General features: G+C 36.4%; 1 protein-coding gene across 3 annotated transcripts in view; it reads left to right on the plus strand.

The window, feature by feature from the left end:
- Positions 1-23,672, plus strand: part of dlg5b.1 (discs, large homolog 5b (Drosophila), tandem duplicate 1) — a 44,349-nt gene that overhangs the window by 6,264 nt on the left and 14,413 nt on the right. The window contains exons 1-18 of one of the 3 annotated variants that reach the window (XM_016285515.1): positions 1,318-1,362; positions 2,757-2,910; positions 4,266-4,409; positions 6,534-6,717; positions 10,051-10,310; positions 10,755-11,067; positions 12,647-12,877; positions 13,595-13,779; positions 14,042-14,167; positions 15,146-15,278; positions 15,357-15,484; positions 16,432-16,607; positions 16,702-16,805; positions 17,886-17,978; positions 19,165-20,025; positions 21,061-21,157; positions 22,213-22,348; positions 22,572-22,693. In XM_016285515.1, coding sequence (XP_016141001.1) covers positions 1,320-1,362; positions 2,757-2,910; positions 4,266-4,409; positions 6,534-6,717; positions 10,051-10,310; positions 10,755-11,067; positions 12,647-12,877; positions 13,595-13,779; positions 14,042-14,167; positions 15,146-15,278; positions 15,357-15,484; positions 16,432-16,607; positions 16,702-16,805; positions 17,886-17,978; positions 19,165-20,025; positions 21,061-21,157; positions 22,213-22,348; positions 22,572-22,693 — 3,490 coding nt within the window. In that variant the 5' untranslated portion in view covers positions 1,318-1,319. Of the gene's footprint in view, positions 1-1,317; positions 1,363-2,756; positions 2,911-4,265; positions 4,410-6,533; positions 6,718-10,050; positions 10,311-10,754; positions 11,068-12,646; positions 12,878-13,594; positions 13,780-14,041; positions 14,168-15,145; positions 15,279-15,356; positions 15,485-16,431; positions 16,608-16,701; positions 16,806-17,885; positions 17,979-19,164; positions 20,026-21,060; positions 21,158-22,212; positions 22,349-22,571; positions 22,694-23,672 lie in introns of those variants that run through there. The other 2 variants (XM_016285512.1, XM_016285514.1) reach the window with 2 other exon arrangements.

Genomic DNA, 23,672 nt, shown 5'->3' on the forward strand with positions numbered 1-23,672 from the left:
CATTTTGAATATGGATATTTTTCTTACAAAAACGCATCGATTTGCTACAGGAGGCCTTCATTCACCCCCCGGAGCCGTGTGAGACACTTTTTTATTTTTATTTTTTTTGTTATGGATGGGCGAATTTTATTTAAGTTCTTTTGGACTATTTATTTAATACACGAGTTTCACAATTTGAGTTGAATTACTGAAATAAATGAACTTTTCCACGACATTCTAATTTATTGAGATGCACCTGTGTGTGTGTGTATATATGTATATATATATATATATATGTGTGTTTGTTTTAATTTTTAGCTTTTGTCATTTTTTGTAGTTTTTGTTTTTAAAATATTTAAAAAGTTTTCATTTCATTTTTAGTTTTATTTCAATTAGTAATTGTAGTACTTATTTAAAACTAGTACTTATTTAAAACTTATAAACTTAACTTGTAAACTTATTTCAGTTTTATTTTTCACCTTATTTTCACCATATATATATAAATTTGATTTCAGTTGTATTTCACTCAATAAAATATTTTTTTAATAGTTTTAGTTAACAGTAACAGCACTGATTAACCCATTTATTTAATGTTTTATTTTTTTAAATAGTTCAATAAAATAGTTCCAAAGGTTTTTGCTTCAATACTGAAACTGGTACTGAGTGAGAACCGTGACATTTTACTAGTTTTGGTGCAGACTATTTACATTTTGGTATCGTGATTCATGACAACACTATCTGGATTGAATCGATTCAGACTCCTGGATTGAGAACCAGACTCGGATGAGTCAGTTTAGATTCAGACTTTAAGAAGTCTATATTTCACGCACGTTCAGCATCACTTCACAGTCTGCTTGTTTTCCCGTCTGTTGACCCAGTTCCTCTCAGCCTCTGTGTGGATCTGTCGTTATAGTAACTGAGCCCTGTCACACCTCACAAACATGATGCTCATAATTAATTTCAGGTGTTAATTAACTGACGTATTCATTATTTCCCTGCATATTTTAACAGCATTCAGCATGGGTATGTTAGGAGTGAAACATCTGAGTAAATCCAATTAATGTATTATCAATTCATGTACTTTCAGTGCATGCTTCTCTTTCCATCACCATCCCTTATATATAATTGCCAGTACCATAGTGCATTGGTGATATCATGGTTATTAGTAATTGTAATTGTGTGGTATTTTCAGCGTGTGTGTGAAGGAGAGTTGATCAGAGCTCATTCTGTCTGTGTCTCTGCGTCATCAGACCGGATCAGGACGTGTCTGATGGTGCTGGATAAACAAAACCCACCCCGCTGTACAGACATCACTGTGCTGATAGTCAAAATTGTGAGCGATGCCGTCAGACTCGGAGAGCAGCAGTTCTCTCGGCAGCGTCGGTGAGTCCGCTCAGTGTTTGTGTGTTTGTTAGGCGTGGGTAATTTGGTCATTTTATCTGACAGAAACATTATACAGCATCTCTTTTTTTTTTTTAAAGCTCTAATATTATTTGTTTTTGGCATTGCAATAATGAGAAATGACTTTTTTAGGAGGGAAATGCATTTAATTGTCATGGAAATAATGTCACCGTACAAAAAGTTTGAATTCTTTTAAAATTGGCTTTATTTATTTATTTTTTTTAGAAAATATGCTATTATAAATACGTATATTTATAAGGATTTTTTACAGGTTTTTTTATCTTAGAGTTAAAAAAAAAATTATTTAAATATATTTTTTAATCAGTCTGCAGACATTAGAATTATTATTAAAATTGGACACTAAAAATCCTTTTTTTCCCTTTTTTTTTTTTTATCCCATTTTTTTTCATAGCCTTGAATTCTAGCGTGGTTAAAAAATAAAGAAATTATAAATTAAGGAAGGACTTTTATATTATGTTCTAAATCAGGATTATACGTTGACACTACTGTTCAGAAGTTTGTGGTCGGTAATTAAAAAAATAAACTTTTATCCAGCAGGACAAATTAAATTGTTCAAAAAAATCACTAATAAAGACATTTATAATTTTACAAAAGATTTCAGATTTGACAATAAATGCTGTTCTTTTGAACTTTTTATCCATGAGACAGTTCTGAAAAATTAAATGCGTCACGGTTTCCACAAAAATATTGTGCAGCACAACTGTTTTCAGCATTGATAATAATCAGAAATGTTTCTTGAGCAGCAAATCAGCATATTATACTGATTTCTGAAGATCATGTGACACTGAAGACTGGAGTAATGATGCTGAAAATACAGCTGCGCATCACAGAAATAAATTACATTTGAACATATATTTGCACAGAAAATGGCTATTTTAAATTGTAATATTTTTTCACAATTTTACTGTATTCTTGAGCACATAAATGCATCAATGCACATATTCCTGAGATCCTACTGGTGGGAAACCGAGAAATTTGGGACTGACTGGGAAAAACACTGAGCGAACTCCGACACCAGCTGAGAGACTCTTCTGTCCATTAGACGTCTAAAACGAGACAGACTGCTCTGTTATTTTGTGCTGTGAGGGATGTGGGACGGGTCGTCAGTGGCCCAGATAAAATCATTGTTTATTCATAACATCTGTATGAGCTATGAACAGCAACTGAGCTGAATCTCAAACTGAAAGCAAAAGTTTATGAACCCGACATGTCTGGCCTACTGTCTTCAGATCTGCATTTGAAAGCTCTGTGCATCTACACCTGCCTACCATTTCCCTCTTCAGAAGTGAAGTACATATATAGTGTACAATATATTAGTAATTTTATTCACTGATACACATGTCTGTCTTTCCCAGCATCCTCACCGCCTCCTGCTCACCTGGATAAGCATGTGATGAGTGAGAAACTGGAGACGGTGAACCTCCAGCTCAGACAGGTGACCCGCGAGCGAGACGACCTGCGCAAACGACTGGCCCTCTCCTCGCCGGGCACCACCTTCGACGACTGCAGGTACAGTAACCAGTATTGTACTGTTTTAGTATCAGTATTTTAGCATCATTGAGATACTATTATAGTTTTTTATTAACATTTTGAATTAATTTTTATATTTTTTGTTTTCATTTTAAATTTATTTGTATGTTTTTGCCATTTTTATTAGTATTTTTGTATATATTTATTATTTTTTTAGAGATATATTTTTTAAATGTATGTTTTTAAGTCTGTACAGTTTTTATTAATTTTTCAGTTTTAGTTATTATACTACATAAAGTTAAACTAAATAAAAATGCCTTGAAATAAAAGTAGGTTTTTAATATTTTTCACTCTGTTAATGTCTTTTTTAAATTTTATTGTAATGGTTTTTAGTTAACTAAAACTACTACAAAATGTTTTCATTAATTGAAAAAAATAAATAAAAATAAAAATATTAGAGATAATCTTCTCCTTAGTTTAGGTTGAAGTACTAATATTACTAAAACAAAATAAAAATAAGGTTACACTTTATTTTAAGGTGTCTTTGTTACAGTGTAATTATACATTTAAGTACTGAGTAATATTAATTAACTGCGTGTACTTACTATATAGTTAGGGTTAGGATTACGGTTTGGCTTAGGGTTACATGCATGCAATTATGCATAATTTATTGTTGTTATTATAATAGTAAGTACATGCAACGTGTATCTAGGACACCTTAAGTGTTACCAAAAAAAACAACAATTTAAAATAAATACTAAATAAACAAAATTCCACTTTAAAAAAAATGAAATGTTGCCTTGGCAGCTAACTGTAATAAAATAAGTTTAGGTTGAAATGCCAAAATTACTGTAAAACTGAAATAAAAATTAATTGCAGTTAAATAGAAAAGCACAAAACAACATAACAAAATTGCTAAAACTGTGTAATTATAAAAATAAAAGCTCATTTAAAATGTAAAAAAAAATACTATGAAAGTATATAATGATACTAAATGAACACTGGGCTGTAAGAGTAGCTGTAGTAACTCATCTCATGCTGTGAGCCAGCTAACTGTAGAAGAGATTGAACAGGGTTTTTGTCACTGAACTGGAGATTTCAGATCTTTCTTGTGTCCAGTCTCAGTCTTTCAAACACTGTAACCCTGCTAGACAGTCCATCTCTTCTTATCTGAGCGTGAGATTGGACAGAGTGCTTTAAGTGTATAAATAACGTATGTTTACTTTCATTACTGTTTCATAAATTAGGCTTTTACTCTGTTTTTGTGTCTTCACCTGAATGTTGATAGAGCCTGAAAAAACGCACACTTTTGTGTGTGAACCAAATGATTTTGCACAGTGTGAGACGTTTGCATATATCTGTGTGTGTGTGTGTGTGTGTGTGTGTGTGTGTAGGCCGAGTGTGAAGCCGGGTCACGATTACGAGCGTCTGAAGCTGCAGTGCATGAAGGCCATGTCAGACCTGCAGTCTCTCCAGAACCAGCACACCAAAACCCTGAAGAGATGCGAGGAGGCCGTGAGAGACGCCGATTACTACCAGTGAGCGCTTTAACCATATATATATATATATATCCACCTAGAGTTGATTATCAAGGGACGTTTTTACCTTTTAGTAGTTTGTTCTTCTAACCATATAAAACTCATAACATGTCTAGCAGTAGATCGATATATCGGCTGAGATTTGTCTTTTTTTTTTTAATTATCTGCGTCGGCTGATAAATTTCTGTTTAGCTAAGCTTTTATTTTGACAGTACTATTATTTAGAAAATATGACTCTTAGTGCGTTTTATTCATATTTGTTGCTTTAGTTTGTGAAAAATAATAATAGGATTACAGAATAAGTTGCTAAAGCATAAATGTGACCCTGGACCACAAAACCAGTCATAAGGGTAAATTTGTAAAAGATGTAAAAAGATGTAAATATATCTTCTGAAAGCTGAATAAATAATCTTTCCATTGATGTATGGTTTGTTAGGATAGAACAATATTTGGCTGAGATACAACTATTTGAAAATCTGGAATCTGAGGGTGCAAAAAAATCTAAATATTGAGAAAATCATCTTTAAAGTTGTCCAAATGAAGTTCTTAGCAATGCATATTACTAATCAAACATTAAGTTTTGATATATTTACGGTAGGAAATTGACTAAATATCTTCATGGAACATGATATTTACTTAATATCCTAATGATTTTTGGCATAAAAGAGAAATGTATAATTGTGACCCATACAATGTATTGTTGGCTATTGCTACAAATATCCCCCAGCGACTTAACACTGGTTTCAGGGTCACAAATGTCTAAATTATTATATAGCATGATTAATTTTTATGAATAGTCAATAATAATAATATTAATTATTAGATATTAATATAAATTAAATATTTGTTATAAATTAAATGTATAAATATATCACGTGCACTCAATAAGTTGCCAAAGCATAGATATATATGTATGTGTGTGTGTGTGTGTAATTTTTTATATTGACTCATTTTACAAATTTTTCCAATTTAGTAATTTTGTAAAATAAATTCAAATTTCATTGCAGCAAATGTTATTCATGGCATTTAAATTAAATGGTGTAATATAATATACACTGGCTTTATATTGACCATCAGCCACCCTGCTCTGTAAGATATCGACACTGGCCTTAAAGTCCGCGTGAACCGGAAGTTGCTGCCGACTTTATTTCAGTGTAGTGACGTGTTTCCAGCTGAAACGGAATATTGAATAGAGGCCGTGGTTTTATTTTAGCGCTCCTCCTCTCTGTCTCTCACTCATAGCAACCTAACGGTTAGAGGGGTGTGTTTAAAAGAATATTCTGCCCGAGCCGTCAAACTGACGTCATCAGAGAAGCAATGCCATTCCAGAGCGGAAGCAAATGTTCAGATTTTGATTAAAGATTACCATCCGTCAGAATGAGAGTCCAAACAGCTGATAAAAACATCACAATAGTCCACAAGTAACCCACAGCACTCCAGTCCATCAGTTGAATATCATGATTCACTGAAGAAGGCTTGTTGCTGAAATGTCTGATTGTTGATTGCTCTGTTGCAAACTTAAAATAAATTACAAGTCATTAAGAAGATATCGCGAGTGCAGATCCCTTAATTGAAAGTAACATCTTGAGAAGACAAAAGTGGAAACAAATCTTATCATTAAAATGTTTTTGATGTCTAAAATACGAGTCCATAATTCATAATAATGCTTCCTCCACTTCCAAAAAGTCATCTGGTCTGAATCAGGAGAGAAATCTGCACAGATCAAGCAGCGTTTACAAGCCAAAACAGTTCTAAACACATATGTGGCTGGATTTTGTTGTGAGCGAAAACAGGAGATGCACTTTTTCACTGGAGGAAGAGTTATGGATTATGGACTCGTATTTGAGTTAAAAACGTCTTAATGCTGGATTAGTTTCAGCTTTTGTCTTCTCCAGATGTTAACTGATGGACTGGAGTGCTGTGCATTACTTGTGATGTTTTTATCAGCTGTTTGGACTCTCATTCTGACGGCACCCATTCACTGCAGAGCATCCGGGTTAATTTTGAACAAATGTTAATTTTGTAAACTCATGTCATCATTTTATCTGGCACATTTAACTGAGCTTAATTTGTTGTTCTGTTCACTGATGCATTGGTTAACTCGTGCGACTCCGCGTCTCTCAGCACTCTTCACGGGCGTGCGGTCGGTGAACAGACGCAGCTGCGGGACGAGATAGAGGCCATGAAGCAGAACTACTCTCAGCTCCTGCAGCAGCACTCACAGCTGCAGCAGACCTGCGACGAGCTGCGCCGTGTCCATGATAACGACCTGCGCGAGGTGGCAGACATGCGGCTGCAGCAGCAACAGGTACAAATCACACATGCACACACAAGTCTGAGGAGATGATGAGCTTTAGCATAGGGATGCACCGATAGGATTTTCTTTTGGCCGATACGATTTTAACAAACAACTATTGGCCAATACCGATATTGGTCAATTGCATAAAGCAGGGCTTAAAAACGAGGGGAAAAAAAAGAGTGGTTCACTCCGAGCAGAATCGGTATTTTAACGTTTCTGTTCCTGCGTTCCTATGTGAAACCAGTTTGAGTAGAAAACATACTGGTTAACAGTGGCCCCATTGGCCACCCCACTGAAAACTGCAGTTTTTGTCCCTTTTTTTTTCTTGACAAGAAATGCATTTATTAAGATGCAGAACCGCCGTATCTCTTTATGACCACACCAAACGGGAGAATTTTCAGACGTGCATTTCAGCTTCGCAGGCGCGAGTCAAACGAGCGCGGAAAAGCTACAGCAGCCAAATGAGCTATTTGTCCGTAAAACACACTTTCCTGTCCCATCAGCCGTTTACTCACGGCGCACACTCTTCAACAGTACGAAAATATGTGGCGCACGCTCTATATCACTTCATCATAAATAACCCACACAAGAAACTATGAGCATACATACCTAGTTCTGTAGTCAGCTAAGTCATGAAATTACCAAAAAGGCGATTAAAGCTGCAAACTGTGCATGTATACGCAGCACACAAGAACGTCTCTCAAATGCATACTGAAATATATTCTGCAATTCGAGATCACAATGTAAGGCACAAGCTGATGTGTATATTTTTTTTTTGTAATTTAATGCACAAATAAATTTGAGCACAGTGCACTTATACTAGAAAATATGTGAAAATGAAACCATTTAAATGCATAAAATAACTCATTTTATATTCTAGCATTTATGTCTGCTGTTGACTTCCGGCCTTTTTCACATTTGTATCACTATCTGTATGTCTCATCCATGAGTATGCAATGTTGGAGAGCAAGTATTTGGGAGTTTTGAGAAGCTGAATGAGCTATAGTGAGCTACTTTATTAAAATACCTGGAGGTGAGGAATGATACAAAAATGGTCATATTCACTCCGTATTACTTGATTTAATTCACAAATATCTCAATTACAGTTAAGTAGAAATTAATTGTACTCGGTTGTGTTTTAGGCAGTCCAGTACATTATAGTCAAACACATTTTTATATTGAAATAATGAAGATTTATGTGCCACCCCAGACTGGCCCCTCTCTGGCCACCCCTATGAAAACATCCTGGCTCTGCCACAGCCGGTTAATAACATTATTTTAAAAATCTTTTTCTTTGCCAATAATAATAATAATAAAGTACAGCGTTTAATTTACTCAAAATGAAAAAAAAAATCATGAAGAGAGTCTTGAATGATCTCTCTTATTCATAGCCAATACAGCATCATCTTTTCTAGATTAACCAAAGACCAAATGTATTAAACAAAGAAAAAACTGTCAACGCAATAAAAACATTAAATAATTTTTTTCAAGATATTTAAAAATGTTTCAGCATGGATAAAAAAAAAAGCTACTCCTATAAGCTTTTTGAGAGGAAAAAAACTGCCTATATTAGTAGGCTGTACGTTGCATTTTATTATTACATTCAGAAATAATGTAGGCTAAAATAATGGTAAATAAAAGCAAAATTACAAACACAATTAGGCTATTTTAGTTCCCTTCTCTCCACAACAAATCCTCTAAAGTTGTATTTAGGCTAAATATAAGCGTCAAGCCAAAACGATTTAATTTAAAAACGAAACCGAATATCATTATTTTGCAAGGATGTTATTTCTTTATAAAGTGAAAATTAATAAAACGAAACTGAAGCCTACCTCTCTCATTCTGCATGAGAGATCCATATTCGTGAAGTATCTGGATGCTGACCGATTATTTATTATGTAAACTATAGGGTTTGTTCTTCACTCGCATTATCGACGTGAAACATCATCCTTCACATATAGACTATATCAGCAGTGAGGCTGGTCACACTGAACGGCACAGACTGTACTACGGACTATTTCAATTGAGCAGTGTAACTTTTTATGTATTTTTTATTTTTTAGAAGCGAAACATCATTCAAAACTGTAAAGCTTTTGTAAAATAAAGAAAACTGCTTTCTGCCATCTCGTTTTTTCCCCCATGAACTTCGGAGCGCGTTACCCCCCCCTAGACCCCCCTACAAGGTTTATATTCTGAACGGTCACCTTTTTGACCTCTTGTGAGTTTGCAGGTATCAGGTATATATCTGATCTGTTCGCAGTGATATTGTTGTCACAGCGTTGATGTTAGTAAGCACAATACCAGGCGCTCTGTTCAGCCTAGTACTGTCATTTATAAATGAAAAAAGCACAAACACATCACAAGCACATAAAATTACAAAAAATTTAAATAAGAACTGAAAATCTAAATGCTAATTCAAAGTATTAATAAATATTCTTATAAATAATACAAAACAAAAATTGTTTTTGCTAATCGACATAAAGCTGATATAAAACAGAAAACAAATGAAAAAATGGAAATGGAGGGTTTACTGATAAGTTTAAATTGAATTGAATCCGTAAAATTACTTAAAAAATGGAAATAAAAATATAAACCTGGATGAAAACAAAAACTAAGATAAAAATAAAAATGAATGAAACCTCAATGGTAATATAAAAAAATAAATAAAAATAAAAACAGATTTTTTTTTTAAAGTAATTAAAAAAATGTATAATAACTAAATAACTTATTTAAAACGTATTAAATATTTAAATATTAATCCAAATAACAAATACATATTTAAATAACTCTATAAATATTATTATATGATATATAAATTCAGCTAATACATTTAAGTTAAAGCACTAAATTTAGTTATTGGAAATAACTAAAACTGAAATAAAAATATATGTAAAAGAAACCTAAAATAAATAATAGTATAAATAAAAGGTAATATTAAGGAAAACTATAATAGTATATAAATAATACAAAAATAACACTGATATTGTTCTTGATCTTTCATTGAAATGTGATTTTTAAATGTGATCTTCAGAATCTCTGAAATGCCAGATTGAAAATATTACCAGTGGAATCATTTGTATTTTTACAATCCAGTCAATTTATGATGGAGACATGATGTCCTTCTTAATAATCTATATTATAGTTAAATGCTGTCCATGTTTCATTTGATAATTCTCTGGTTTTCTTTGGGCTCATCTGACCTCTGTGTCAGCAGACTTGTGACTCGGTGGTGCCATCCGCTGGTGTGATGCTGCTTTCTCTCAGTACAAGTTTACTCAACTCAGTGATTTAGTTGTGGATTCGGTTTCTTTTGAGCTGAAGGTGTTTTATTTCTCTCTTTAGGTCATGAGGGAGAATGGCTCCTCCGAACTGCTGAATAAGCTTTACGACACGGCCTTAAACAAGCTGGAGGGGATGAAGAAAGAGTACGACGCCCTGAGGAAACGATACAACGAGAAAACCGCGAGCCACAACGCCGATCTGAGCCGCCTGGAGCAGATGGAGGAGGAGAACCGGCGTCTGCAGAAACAGCAGGACGTTCTGCTGAAGCAGAGAGACTCGGCGCTGCACTTCCAGCAGCAGTACAGCGGCTCCGTCAGGAGGTACTCATCTTGCACCCTACATAGTGCTTTCATGATCAGTCATTCAAGAGGTTTCGATTCTGTTAAAGGGGTCATATGATGTTGCTAAAAAGAACATTATTTAGTGTATTTGGTGTAATGAGATGTGTTTATGCGGTTTAAAGTAAAAAAAACACATTATTTTCCACATACTGTACATTATTGTTTCTCCTCTATGCCCCGCCTTTCTGAAACGCTCGATTTTTACAAAGCTCATCGGCCGCGGAGTGACGGGGAAAAAATCGACACACAGGACGAAAAAAAAAAATCCTCGCTTTTTCACGCCACGAATGATCGCGCCTGGTGTGAATAGCCCCATAGGGATCTATTGTTTCGATTCAAAAACGTCATCGTGCCAAACATTCACGCCGAATTTTCACGTTCAGTGTGAAAAGGCCTTTAGCATGACATTTTGGTCTCTTTCAGGTTCGAGAGTCTCCAGCAGGAGCTGAATAAGGCGTCCGCTCAGAACGAGGAGCTGCAGAGAGAAACCGATCGGCTGCAGATGGAGAACACGCGCTATAAGACGCTGCAGCTGAAGGCCATGAAAGATGCCGAGAAGCTGAAGGAGGAGAGAGACTCCGTGTTCAACGAATACAGGCTGATCATGAGCGAGAGAGATCAGGTCATCAAAGAGGTGGATAAACTCCAGACCGGACTGGATGCGGCTGAAGCCAGACTCAAGAACACGTCTAGCGAGAGGAGGGTCGCCGGCGAGGAGATCGAGGCTCTCAGACAGGTCAAACACGTGCAACTACTGAAGACGACAGTCACTATGAAAATTAGGGCTGGGTATCGATTCAGATGTCCCGATTCGATTCGATTTCGATTCGCAAGCTCTCGATTCGATTCTCGATTTTTTTTATTACATTCAGTGAATATAGTTTTAATACAAATGCTATTGATATTTCTAAAAAATGAACAGTAAACATCAGTTTACAAATGGTGAATTAATAAAAAGAAATTAAGAACCACATGCTTGTATTTTAAACCTATTCTTTTTTTTTTTTATAGGGTCCTTTTTTAAACAATAATAGGGCCCTATAAAATGTTCTTAATTTTTCTGGTAATCAGATGAAGGCATAAAACATTAATTTAATTTATTAAACCCTATCAGATATAATATCAGGTGCTTCCGCAGATTTATAGTATTACTATAGCATTTCACCTGAGCATTGTGAATTGTGCGTATGGCCATGATAAGTGCTGAATGAATGACAGGATTTCTGTTGTAACATCGCGCAAGGTATATAAGGGTGACAGCTAGTGGAGTGGTTAATCAGATCTCGTCTTAAATGTGTGCTGAAATAAATCCCGAAAAAGATCGATTCGTGGCTTTTGAGAATCGATAGCGAATCGACGTCATTTAAAAAAACGATTAATCGGAAAATTTATTTTTTTTGCCCAGCCCTAATGAAAATGCTTGCGAATGGTTTTACTTACTGGTGTAATCTTTTGTAGAGCAGAGGCAATAATCAAACATGCTCTCCTTGAATTGTGATTCAATTCCGATCCATGTGATTCCAAAAAATTTAGTTTAGAAGATATGAATAAAAGATTCAAAAGACTCACAGACAAAAGTGTTCAATCAAAAGTGTTTAGAAGTCCATGTGTGACGTGTATTTAAAAAAAAAAAAATTTAACAAAATAAATTATTTAATATTGAAATATTGAATTAGTTTTAATCTAAATAACTAAGACATATTTAAATAAATCAATAATATTGTAAATATAAAAAATTTATTTTGATATATTTTAGTTCTTTAAGTTGTTATTTATATAATTTTTAATTAAATTAATTAAATATTTTAATTTTAAATATTAAATACTACTAAGTATTTTTATAAAATATAACAAAATTAATATATCTCAGTATTAATCTTAATATTTAAAGGTGCAGTAGATCTCGGAAAATGCTAACTTTAGCCTGATAGCACTGAAAGCGAACGTTTTTAGTTAATTGATATTTATATATAAAATATTAATTCAATTAACTAAATAAACATTTATTTAAATTATGCTATTTATCTTTTTTTGTAATTTCATTAAGTGATTAAAAAATATTTCTCAGTATTAATCTAGATAACTAATTTATTAAATATGATATATGATGTAAAACTGATTTGATTAAATTATTTAATCTCAGTGGTATATTGTTTTTGCTCGGGCAGTAATCACTTGCTCTATTGTTTATATTTAGGGTTATGAGTTTGAATCCCAAATAACCTCTAAAAAAAACCTGGCCTTCCCAGCACTGCTTCTTTGTCATAGAATTATTGTAATTATTGGTGGTTTGATGTTTGTTGCGTTGTGTGCAGGAGCTGAACTCGGCTCTGTTGGACCGGGACCGGGCGATCCGAGAGAAGACCGAGCTGCTGGAGAAATACTGTCACGAGGTGCAGGACAAAGCCGAAACGCAGAAGGAGCTGAGCCAGGCCTGTAAGGACATCGAGATGGTGCGAGAGGAGCGCGACGTGGCCCGTAAAGAGCGAACAGAGGCCATCATCCAGAGAGACCAGCTCCTGAGAGAGTATTATCAGGCCAGACAGGTACAATGACTTAAACCTGGACTTATATACAGTGGCCATCAAAATGATTAGAACACTAGTATTTTCAGCAGCTACAAATGGTTTTAAGTCAGTTATTTCTATCTTTTGCTGTAGTGTGTCAGTAGGAAATATCAGTTTACATTTACAAACATTCATTTTGCCATTAATTGTAATAATCCAGTGAGATTTTTGTCTGACAGCAGCCAGTGCTCCACACAGAGATGTGATCTGATCATCATCAGTCTGTCTGGAATGACATGAAGAAACAGAACAAACTGAGACAGACTCAATCCAGAAGAACTGATGCTTCAAAAGACCTACCTGCAAAGCTCCTGAGAAACTCTGCTCAAGTGCACCGAGGGCAAAAGCGGATTTAAACGCAAAGGATGCTCACACCAAATGTTGATTTAATTAAGTTAATTGATGAAGAAAATCTATTTATAACATTATTTTTGACAGCCTCCTCATTTTACAGTACTGTAGCTTTGCAGGTAGGTTTCTTGAAGCATCTTGGAGACACAGTTCTTCTGGATTTAGTCTGTCTCAGTTTGTTCTGTTTCTGTAAACTGATATTTCCTACTGACACACTACAGCAAAAGATAGAAATAACTGACTTAAAACCATTTTTAGCTGCTGAAAATAATAGTGTTCTAATCATTTTGGCCACCACTGTATGTGCATTAGGGGTCTTATTTAATCTCATTTGTCTCCCTGCAGAAGCAGGACAGCGCGACGCTGGACATGGAGCGTGTAAGTAAGGAGCTGGAGGTTCTGAGGAAGCAGTGCGAGGCTGTTTCGGAGGAGCTCCAGGAGGCTGTGCAGGAGGCAGAAGTGGCCAAGTGCCGCAGAGACTGGGCCTTCCAGGAGAGAGACAAGATCGTAGCAGAGAGAGAGAGCATACGGTGAATAAACGCAATGACAACATCCTGTTATACCTCTGATTCTGTTATACATGTAGCATCAAAACAAAAGTTTAATACAGCTCCATTTCTTTTGCAAACTGTATTTTGTGAATGTGAATTATCTTACACATTGAATAATTTTGTATATGTAAATGCATACATTTTTTGACTATTTTAGCTCCAGAAAAACAGGCCCAGTAGTGTTCATCAAGTCCTATGAAACAATAATCAGAATTGTGTATTTACTGTGTTTGTGTTTCAGGACGTTGTGTGATAACTTGCGTCGCGAGAGGGACCGAGCCGTGAGCGATCTCGCCGACGCTCTGAGAAACATGGACGACCTTCGCAAACAGAAGAATGACGCAGTGCGAGAACTGAAGGAGCTCAAGTGAGTCTCAGTAAAACATAAACTAATATCAAAACACACACGATCACATCAGGGACTGTCGACATTGTGCATCTAGCAAATTATTATGATGTTCAGTTCTGTTAATGATTCATGAATACTCTGAGAAAGTTTCCTGCAGCGCATTAATTAATAAATAAAGTGAAGTGACGTGTGGCCAAGTATGGTGACCCATACCTGGAATTTGTGCTCTGCATTTAACCCATCCAAGTGCACACACACAGCAGTGAACACACACACACCGTGAACACACACCCGGAGCAGTGGGCAGCCAATGCTGCGGCGCCCGGGGAGCAGTTGGGGGTTCGGTGCCTTGCTCAAGGGTCTCACGTCAGTCGTGGTATTGAGGGTGGAAAAGAGCGCTGGTCATTCACTCCCCCCCCACCTACAATGCATAGCTGTGATAGGCAATTTGGTTCTTTCTCATTATTTGACTTAGTGGGAGCATATACAGGCTAAACAAGAGCGGTGCAAGAATTGAGCCTTGTGGGACTCCACATGTCATGGACGTCCACTTAGACTTATGCTCTCCTATACTCACATAATCACCTCTCCCTTCTAAGTATGACCTGAACCAATTGAGAACATCCCAGAAAGCCGGACCCAGTTTTCCAGTCTCTCTAGAAGTTGAAGATGTTATGATCGACAGTGTCAAACGCAGCACTGAGATCTAATAATACCAGCACTGATATTTTGGCAGAATCAGAATTTAAGCAAATATAATTTATTATATTAATGACCGCTGTCTCTGTGATGTGATGCGGAAACCAGATTGAAAATTGTCCTTTATTTAAATCTACAACACCATGACAAAAGAAGCTAACAAGCGCGATCAAAGTAGTTTGATTCCCAAACAAATGACTCTTTTAAAGTATGAATCATGAATCTTGAATCGGTCTCAGAGCCATTGAGGTAAATGATGACAAAAGTTGGGTGAATTTTCCTAAAATGTGTGTTCAGGGAATGCATGGAGGAGCAGCTGGAGAAGGAGGCGCGTTTCCGCCAGCTGATGGCCCACAATTCCCATGACTCGGCTATCGATACGGACTCTCTGGAGTGGGAGACGGAGACGGTGGAGTTTGAGAGGAGTACGGTACGTAATCGAGTCGTCACAGCTGTGACGAACCTCCAAATGAGTTCAACACCTCACCGTCTCTGATCTGACGTACAGGACGACATGGATTTGAGCGCTCTGGGTTTTGATATCGCCGAGGGAGTGAGCGACCCGTATCTACCTGGGGATTATGGGATATTCGTGAGCAAGGTGGACAAAGGAAGTGTTGCGGAGGGCAGGTTAAGGTAGGTGGACTCGGCTTTCAGTGTCTCCTGTGAAACGGCCATCTGTGATTCTAACTAGGGCTGCACCATAAATGGAAAGGAAATTGTAATTGCGATTAAGCAGAAGCTGCGAGGGAGTGAGCGACCCGTATCTACCTGGGGATTATGGGATATTCGTGAGCAAGGTGGACAAAGGAAGTGTTGCGGAGGGCAGGTTAAGGTAGGTGGACTCGGCTTTCAGTGTCTCCTGTGAAACGGCCATCTGTGATTCTAACTAGGGCTGCACCATAAATAGAAAGGAAATTGTAATTGCGATTAAGCAGAAGCTGCGATTGTCATGCACATCTTGTCAGTGAAGCACGGTTCTTTGATCAGTAGTAAATCTCTATCCGAAGGCCAGAGAAACTCCAAATACACCCCGTAGAATAAATCCAGGAAATCCCTATAGCGGTAGCTGAATAAACAGAAGATTTAACTGCTTTCATTGGTTCAACGTGACTAATAAACACAGGACTATGACAATATATGATTGATCTGAGTTCCTATTATAATTTTCATCATAGTAAAGTATATAATAATGCAATGCTATTATCACTGCGTAGAATACTAGGAAATATGTTGCGTGCCTTATTCTGTTTAAAAAGCCACATCATCTCACAGAAGGATTTATTTCAAACACTCGACTGATGTTATGAAGTGAGTATGGAGTAAAAACATGTTATTAAATGTGGTATTTTCACGTGCTTTCAGATGGAGCAGCATTTACTACACAGAGCCGTAGTTCACAGAGAAGCTACACGAACAACTTTCACTATCGCTGAACGATTTCTTCGATTTCATAATCACGTGATTAAATCGAGAGATTTACTACTGATCACAGAACCGACTTTACTGACAAGATGCGCATGATGATCGCATTCGATTAATCGTGCAGCCCTAATTCTAACCAGCGTTTATTCTTATGGCAGAGTGAATGATTGGTTGTTGAAGATAAATGACGTGGATCTGGCCAATAAGGACAGGATGCAGGTCATAAAGGCGGTGTTCAGCGGGGGCGGAGTCATCAATATGGTGGTGCGCAGGAGGAAGTCTCTGGGAGGACGGATGGTCACTTCTGTTCATCTGACGCTGACAGGACATAAAGGTCAGATCGTGGGGCTTTGTCTTTCAGGACGTCCAGCAGATCAGCTCTCTTCATCTCTACAGTCTCTCTCTCTCTCTGTCTGTCTGTACTTCAGATTGCGGCGTTGGGTTGGAGAGTGGCGTGTTTGTGTCGTCTGTTTCTCCAGGCAGTCCAGCGGCCAGAGATGGATCGGTGTGTCCCGGCGATCGGCTTCTCAATGTGAGTCGACTCGTGTGCTTTTCTTTTCTTCAGCACCAGTTCTCCAGGAATCTCTGATTGGCAGATAGTGATGTAATTGATTTAATCCCTACACTGTCAAACTGCTTGAGGAAAATTACTTCTTTTTTTTATTTTCTTTTTTCTCTAAACTTATTTTTTTGCTGTTTATAAATAATAAGTTATTGTGAATAGTTTTATCAGGGATGTGATTTTCTTTTTCAGTGCTTTTGTACATATTATTATTATTTTTTTTTACCTAAAGTATGACCCACTTGAATTGCATAAATCTGAGGAAAAAACGGCTGCATTTTCATTTTCAGTTTAAACAGACATATTAAATTTTTCCAAACATCTTCCCAAATTTGAAATGAAAATGATTTATAAATCTGTTTATAAATAAAGCTTTAATGTCTCCCAGCAGTTTTCTGCCAAAATAAAGGCTCTATGCTTTAACACTTGAAAGTAAAGAAATTAAGACATAAATAGTAGGATTTGTATTTCACTATTGTTCAATTAAAAAACATATATTTTTATTTGTACAAAACAACAATATTGCAATAGTAATATGCTTTTTATTGATATGATTAATTCATATAACTTAAATAAGAAATAATATTATTTTTAATAAATAATAATAATAATAATTAATTTTATATTATATTATATATTTTTATAATTTAAATGATACTTTGCATAATAATAATATTATGATGATACACAATCCTTTTATATACAGAAACAATTAAAGTACAAAGCCTTCTTCCTTTTATTCATTTCATATACTTTTTTCCTTCATATCATAATTTGTAATGTTCATGTCAGAGCTAAATGTTTGGTTCAGGGCTTAAAGTTTTGAAATGCCTATAGAGAACAGGTATGAGAAAAATACATCCAGATCCCAAGCTGCTGAAAAAGTGGGCGATATTCCTACAATGGGAAGCTCTGTCTGGTCGATCGAGCAGAGGTTGATTTGCATGTATATTGGCTGATTAGAATAAATGCAGGCAATACAGAATGAGATCTCTGAGGTAAATGAATATGTCATGCTGTATTTAAAGACCGTTTAATTTTCTCTGACAGATAAACGGGATTTCGCTGGATAACAAATCCGTGAGCGAATGTGAGAATCTCCTGCGGAGCTGCAGAGACTCGGTTTCTCTTTCTCTCCTGAAGGTGAAACATTATTGATTGTCTATTTCCTTTTTAATGAGAGGAATTCAATCCGCTTACTAGTGGTTCAACGGATCACAAATCTCACGGTTCGGATCATATTATGGTTTTTGAGCCACAGATCAGCAAGAAAATAAAAAATATGTCAATGTAACTTTGCTTTCCATAAGTACTTCTACGATACCACAGCAAACACTCTTAGCCTAAGAAAGTTCAAACATTATTGAAGAGACAAGTGAACAGCCAGTAAAAATAAGAACAAATACACAAATTACAAGCATAGATAAATACAAAAGAACAATGTTACAAATAAAATAAGGTCGGTAGTATTCAGGTACGGAAATGTAATAATTAAGTTTAAAATAACACTGCATAGTGTTCAGTCTATAAATTAAAAAATAGATTCATCTTTCTCAAAAACGTGTTTTGTTGTTTGATGAGCATAATGACAGCAGCAGGTATTATTAGGCTGCTGCCCCTTTAAGACCTGATGCACAGGTCCAATATAATGATACACATCCGATTTCTTTCTCCGGTTTAAAATCACTTATGTGTGTAAACACGTACAACTGATAAACTTTCCCTCTATTATGATTACATTTCGCAATTAATCCGCGGATCACATGCGTGCTGAACCGTGGGGATTGGATCACAGATTAGGGATGGGAAAATAAATTGATGCATCACGAATCGAAAAATTATTCAGCATCAATTCTGAGATTTTCATCGAAATCGCGATTCTTTCTCGAGTTGATTCTGAGCTTAGTTTTGAAAAGCAGATGGCGTTGCGTGCTTTAGAAACAGCCGTACTCTGCTTGTTTCCAAATCCTTACACGTACTTGAACCTAAAATAATCATTAATAAAATTCAAAAAGGTTGAAGCGAATTACAAGGGTGTTCACAGTGGACTGTGTTTTATTTTAATCTGGCGTCATAAAAGCATTCTGAGCTGAGGTGAAATTACACGACTCGGCCGAACGCACAAGCGCTCTTCAGCACTTCTTCATGAGCATTTGAGTGTGCGGATAAAAGCTAGATTAGAGCTCCATCTGCTGTTAAAATCTAAGATCCAGATTGAATCATGATGAATCATGATGCATTCGGAAGATCTCAGAATCGATTCTGCATCGATTTATCAACTACGATCTGTACCACTACCACTACAGCTTACTCTGTTATCGTATCCCAGTTTTTCCCACAGAGTCTGTCGGGTCAGAGCATCGCTGAGAGCCAGCGCGACTGTGAACGAAGCTCTAATGGGAAGTCAGCGGATCAGCTGCGGCCCTGCAGGAAGCAGCCCACCCATAAAGACATGTACAGCCCCACGCGTGACGTGGAGAGCGAGCGCGGTCAGCGCGGGACGCTGTATCGCTCAGAGCCGTATCATGAGATCTGCTGCCCGCATCCCACCTCCAAACGACCCCTCACCTTTCACCCCGTTTCCCCCGGTGACTGCATCACCGTGGAGATGAGTCAGGAGAGACGGTGCGTCCCGCAGAAGCAAAGCGGCGGCACGTGGCCCAAAATGGTAGCAGTTGCAATGACACCAGCCGACAGCATCCCACCGCTCTCTATTTTTAAGACCCCAAAGAAGCGGAAGTCGATATTCGACACAGACATGTTCAAGCGGCCAGAGACACCTTCCAAGCTGGACTACCTCAGTCTGTCCCAGATGCCCAAACATTCCCCACAGAGCTCCTGGACGGAGGCAGCGCCGCAGATCCCGCCGGACCCACCCAAACGCAGCGACTCCTTCAAGTTCAAACACAAGCCGCAGGGAAGCTCCGCCTCCGATTCCACCATCACCACCGGATCGCCCCCGGCAACGCCCATTCAGACCACGCCCACAGACAAACCCAGTCCTGATTTTGAAAGCCGAGACCGCAACGGGAACGTGCTTCAGAGACAGGGCTCTGGCGGCGCCGGAGGGTCGTTTGCGGAGGAAGTGCCCGGACAGGGTTCAGATGAACTGGAGGTGAGGAGAGGAAGACCAAACTCTGCACCCGCACAGCGCCGCAACCTCACGCCGCTTAAGATGCCGTTTCCACAGGTACTGCGTCTTAAACACACCTGTAATGCTACAGGTTATCAGACTTGCTCGAGTACTGCTCAACTAGTCGTCCAGAGGAGTTTTTCCTCCTGCTGTCACCATATAGAGCAAACACACCTGAAGCCATGTAGACAAAGCATCAAATAAATGACAGCCAGAAATATTAGGATTGTAATTTTACTATTGTTCTGTAAAATAACTAATATTATTATTTGTTGCAGTACAACAATATTATTGCAGTAGCAATATATTTCTTTATTGATCTGTTTAATTTTTAGAATCGAAATAATCATTAAAATATTGGTTTGAATCAAATTTGAGAATAATAGTAATAATAATTATTATTATTAGTCACACTTTTTTATTTTATTAGTCTGATTATTTATTGTTATAATTATAAATATCAATAACAACAATAATAATAATAGTACTAATTAAAATAGTAACTATTATGATTAGTAGTAGTATTATTAAATACACATTATGTTTATTGCAATAGTAATATATTTTAATAATAGTATTCTTTATTGATTTGTTTTATTTTTATCATTTCAATAACAAAAAAACAGTTAACGCTAATGTGAGGGTGTTTCTAATGCAGTGTCTATGGGAGTCTCTCAATTTTTTTCCTTTTTTTGAAAGCCATAAAGTTTTTTTCTTTTGCTATTTGAGCAAATGGGAATGCAAAAAATATATTTGTGGTACTCGCCCATTCACTGCTCTTTAAGTTAACCCAACTATGACGACTTCCGCTGCTGAGAAACTCAGAAATGTGAAAAAAGGTCCATTTATTTAACAAAATATTTTATATTTTTTTAATATTTATTTTATTAGTATTCAAATTATTTATTAACTCAGTTATTTAAATCAGTAGTTGTTGTTGTTATTATTATTATTAAATTCACATTTAAAAATGTACATAATATATAATATCCAACTGATCTGTGCAACTCCTAACTGTAGCTCTTATTCAGAAGCATCATTGCAGGTAGTCAAGCTGGTTTATAACACTCAATCTGTTTTCCTCTGCTGCAGAGCTTCTCTCATGATGAACAGTCTCCTGAACCTGTGGATCTGGTTCGGTTTTCTCCTTTCCGTTCAAACCGTCACAGCTTCTCGCCTGTACAAGCACGTGAGTTTGACACTATTGAATTATGTTAGCTGAAAGAATAGTCAAAAATGAAAATGTAGAACACAGAATAGGGATGCACCGAAATGAAAAATTCTTGGCCGAAGCCGAACAAAATGAAACACTGGGCCGAAGGCCGAATACCAAACCAAATGCTCCCCATGTATTTTGCCAATTTTTTTCACCATTGCATAAATAAAATGCCCACATTTAGCTTTTTACTGTTTTGTATTGCTTTTGAAAGAAAAAATTAATTACAAAACAATAATTTAAAAATATATACTTAACACTAAACATTCTAGCAGACATTATACCAACAAAGCAAAATGTAACTTAAAATTAATAAGTTAATTTTTGGTAATTTTTGAGAACCCCTTCTTGAATCAGGCATGCATTTATTTTACTGTATAAATAAATACAGCCTTGCTGAGCAGAAGAGACCTCTTTTAAAATATTTCAGATCCCACAGATACAATCTCTTGCAGCGCAATTGGAATACATGCAATTCGTGCATGTATTAGAAAACATAACATTCTGCAGTTTATTTACTAATCGTTTGAGGCCATTTCGCGATTTCAATCATCATACAGTAACCATCAACAATAACCCCTTCCTCTTCTCATCGAAGACATGCGATGCAGCACTAAGCAGTCTCTCGCTGTCGGTGCTTGTAATGATTTTTGCGTCTTTCTCGGACAGTTTTAAATGCTTCCACACTGCCGGCATGTTTGCTGCATTAGTGCGCACCTCTATTTGATCACGTCACGTCATTGTTCAATTTATTTATTTGAACACCAAAAGAGCTTTTTTTTTCTATTTTCGGCTGAATAATTTCGGTTCCCGAACATTCAGTGCATCCCTAACACAAAAGTAGATGTTCGTGCTGTTTTCTATTCAGTGAAATCTATTGATTTTTCATTGATTTCCTCTGTATGACTTTTTAAAACAAGTTGAAACAATACATTTATAAATGCAAAGCATTATAAAAGCTGTTTTGCCTGATGCTTCCGTATGTTAAAATTATTATCTTTCTTTGTGTGATGTTTTTGTGTGTCTAGACACCACTCCCAGAACGCTGTCTCCCTACTCTGCTGTGACCGCAGTGATGAGGAACCCAGTGTACACAGCCTGGAGTCACTGCGTCAAAACCACCAACTCTGCTTCAGTTCCAGCACACACATATACTCAAGTCAGGTACACACACACACACGCGCACGCACACACACACACGCTCACACACACACACACACACACACACTCACACACTCTCTCACACTCACACTCTCACTTTCTCTCTCTCTCTCTCTCTCTCTCTCTCTCTCTCACACACTCGCACTCACACACACACACTCACACACTCTGATGTATCGCATCTGTTCTGATGCGAGACGCTTGACTCTCTGTCTATTCTCTTCAGTCCGCAGCACCAGGGCCGATGGAGTGTGGATCTCAACCACAAGCGCTCCGGTGAGCTCTTCGACGGCTCCCGCGGTTCGGTTCAACACAACACCAACTCCCTGCCCTCCAGCGCCAGACAGGGTCTGTACTCGACACGCCACACACACCAGCAGTGCTCTCTCATGCAACAGTCACTGTTATTTAATTATGTTCTATAGTGAGCATAACGTGCACTAATTGCCACTTGTCAACACTAGAGAAACTCTAAGGTGTCCCTGCATTTTTCTGCCACAATAGAAGTTCTATGGTTTAATGTTTGAAAGCAAAAAAAAAAAAAAAAGAACTGCTATACATTTTGTTTGGTAAAATAAAAATTATGATGATGATGATTATTATTATATAAAATACTCTTTTTATATTTTACAGTGCTATAGTAATACTATAATAATAATAATAATGTTGTTTAGTAAATTATTATTATTATTATTAATATATTTTTGAATTTGTATCATTTGATAAAATGATGATGATAATAATAATAATAATAAAAGGAAAATATAATAATTAAACAAATAAATGAATATATTATAGTAACAGTACTGCATTGTAAAATAATAAAAACAGTATTTAATATTAATATTATAATTTTATCAAATTATACAAATTAAAAAATGTTTTTATTATTTTACAATGCAGTACTGTTACTATAATATATTCATTTATTTGTTTAATTATTGTATTTTTCTTATAATAATAATAATAATAATAATAATAATAATAATAATAATAATAATAATAATAATAATAATAATAATAATAATAATAATAATAATAATAATAATAATAATAATAATAATAATAATAATAAAAGCATGCCCCATGAGTGGGTTTGCAACTTTGTCACTTTTTGCACCCTGATGAGTTTGCATCCCTGTTTTTAATTTCAATTTAATCAGTGATAAAATCTGTTGTGAGTGATTGGCAAAACTTTAATCGTAACCGTTAATATAAAATCTTTATTGATTAATCAAAAGTGTGTGGGTGACAAACACAATCTAAAATGTAGGACGTGACGTGTGGCCCATACTCGGAATTTGTGCTCTGCATTTATCCCATCCAA

The sequence above is a fragment of the Sinocyclocheilus grahami genome, unplaced genomic scaffold (assembly GCF_001515645.1).
Source record: "Sinocyclocheilus grahami isolate Dianchi unplaced genomic scaffold, SAMN03320097.WGS_v1.1 scaffold198.1, whole genome shotgun sequence".
In the NCBI taxonomy this organism is placed as follows: domain Eukaryota; kingdom Metazoa; phylum Chordata; class Actinopteri; order Cypriniformes; family Cyprinidae; genus Sinocyclocheilus; species Sinocyclocheilus grahami.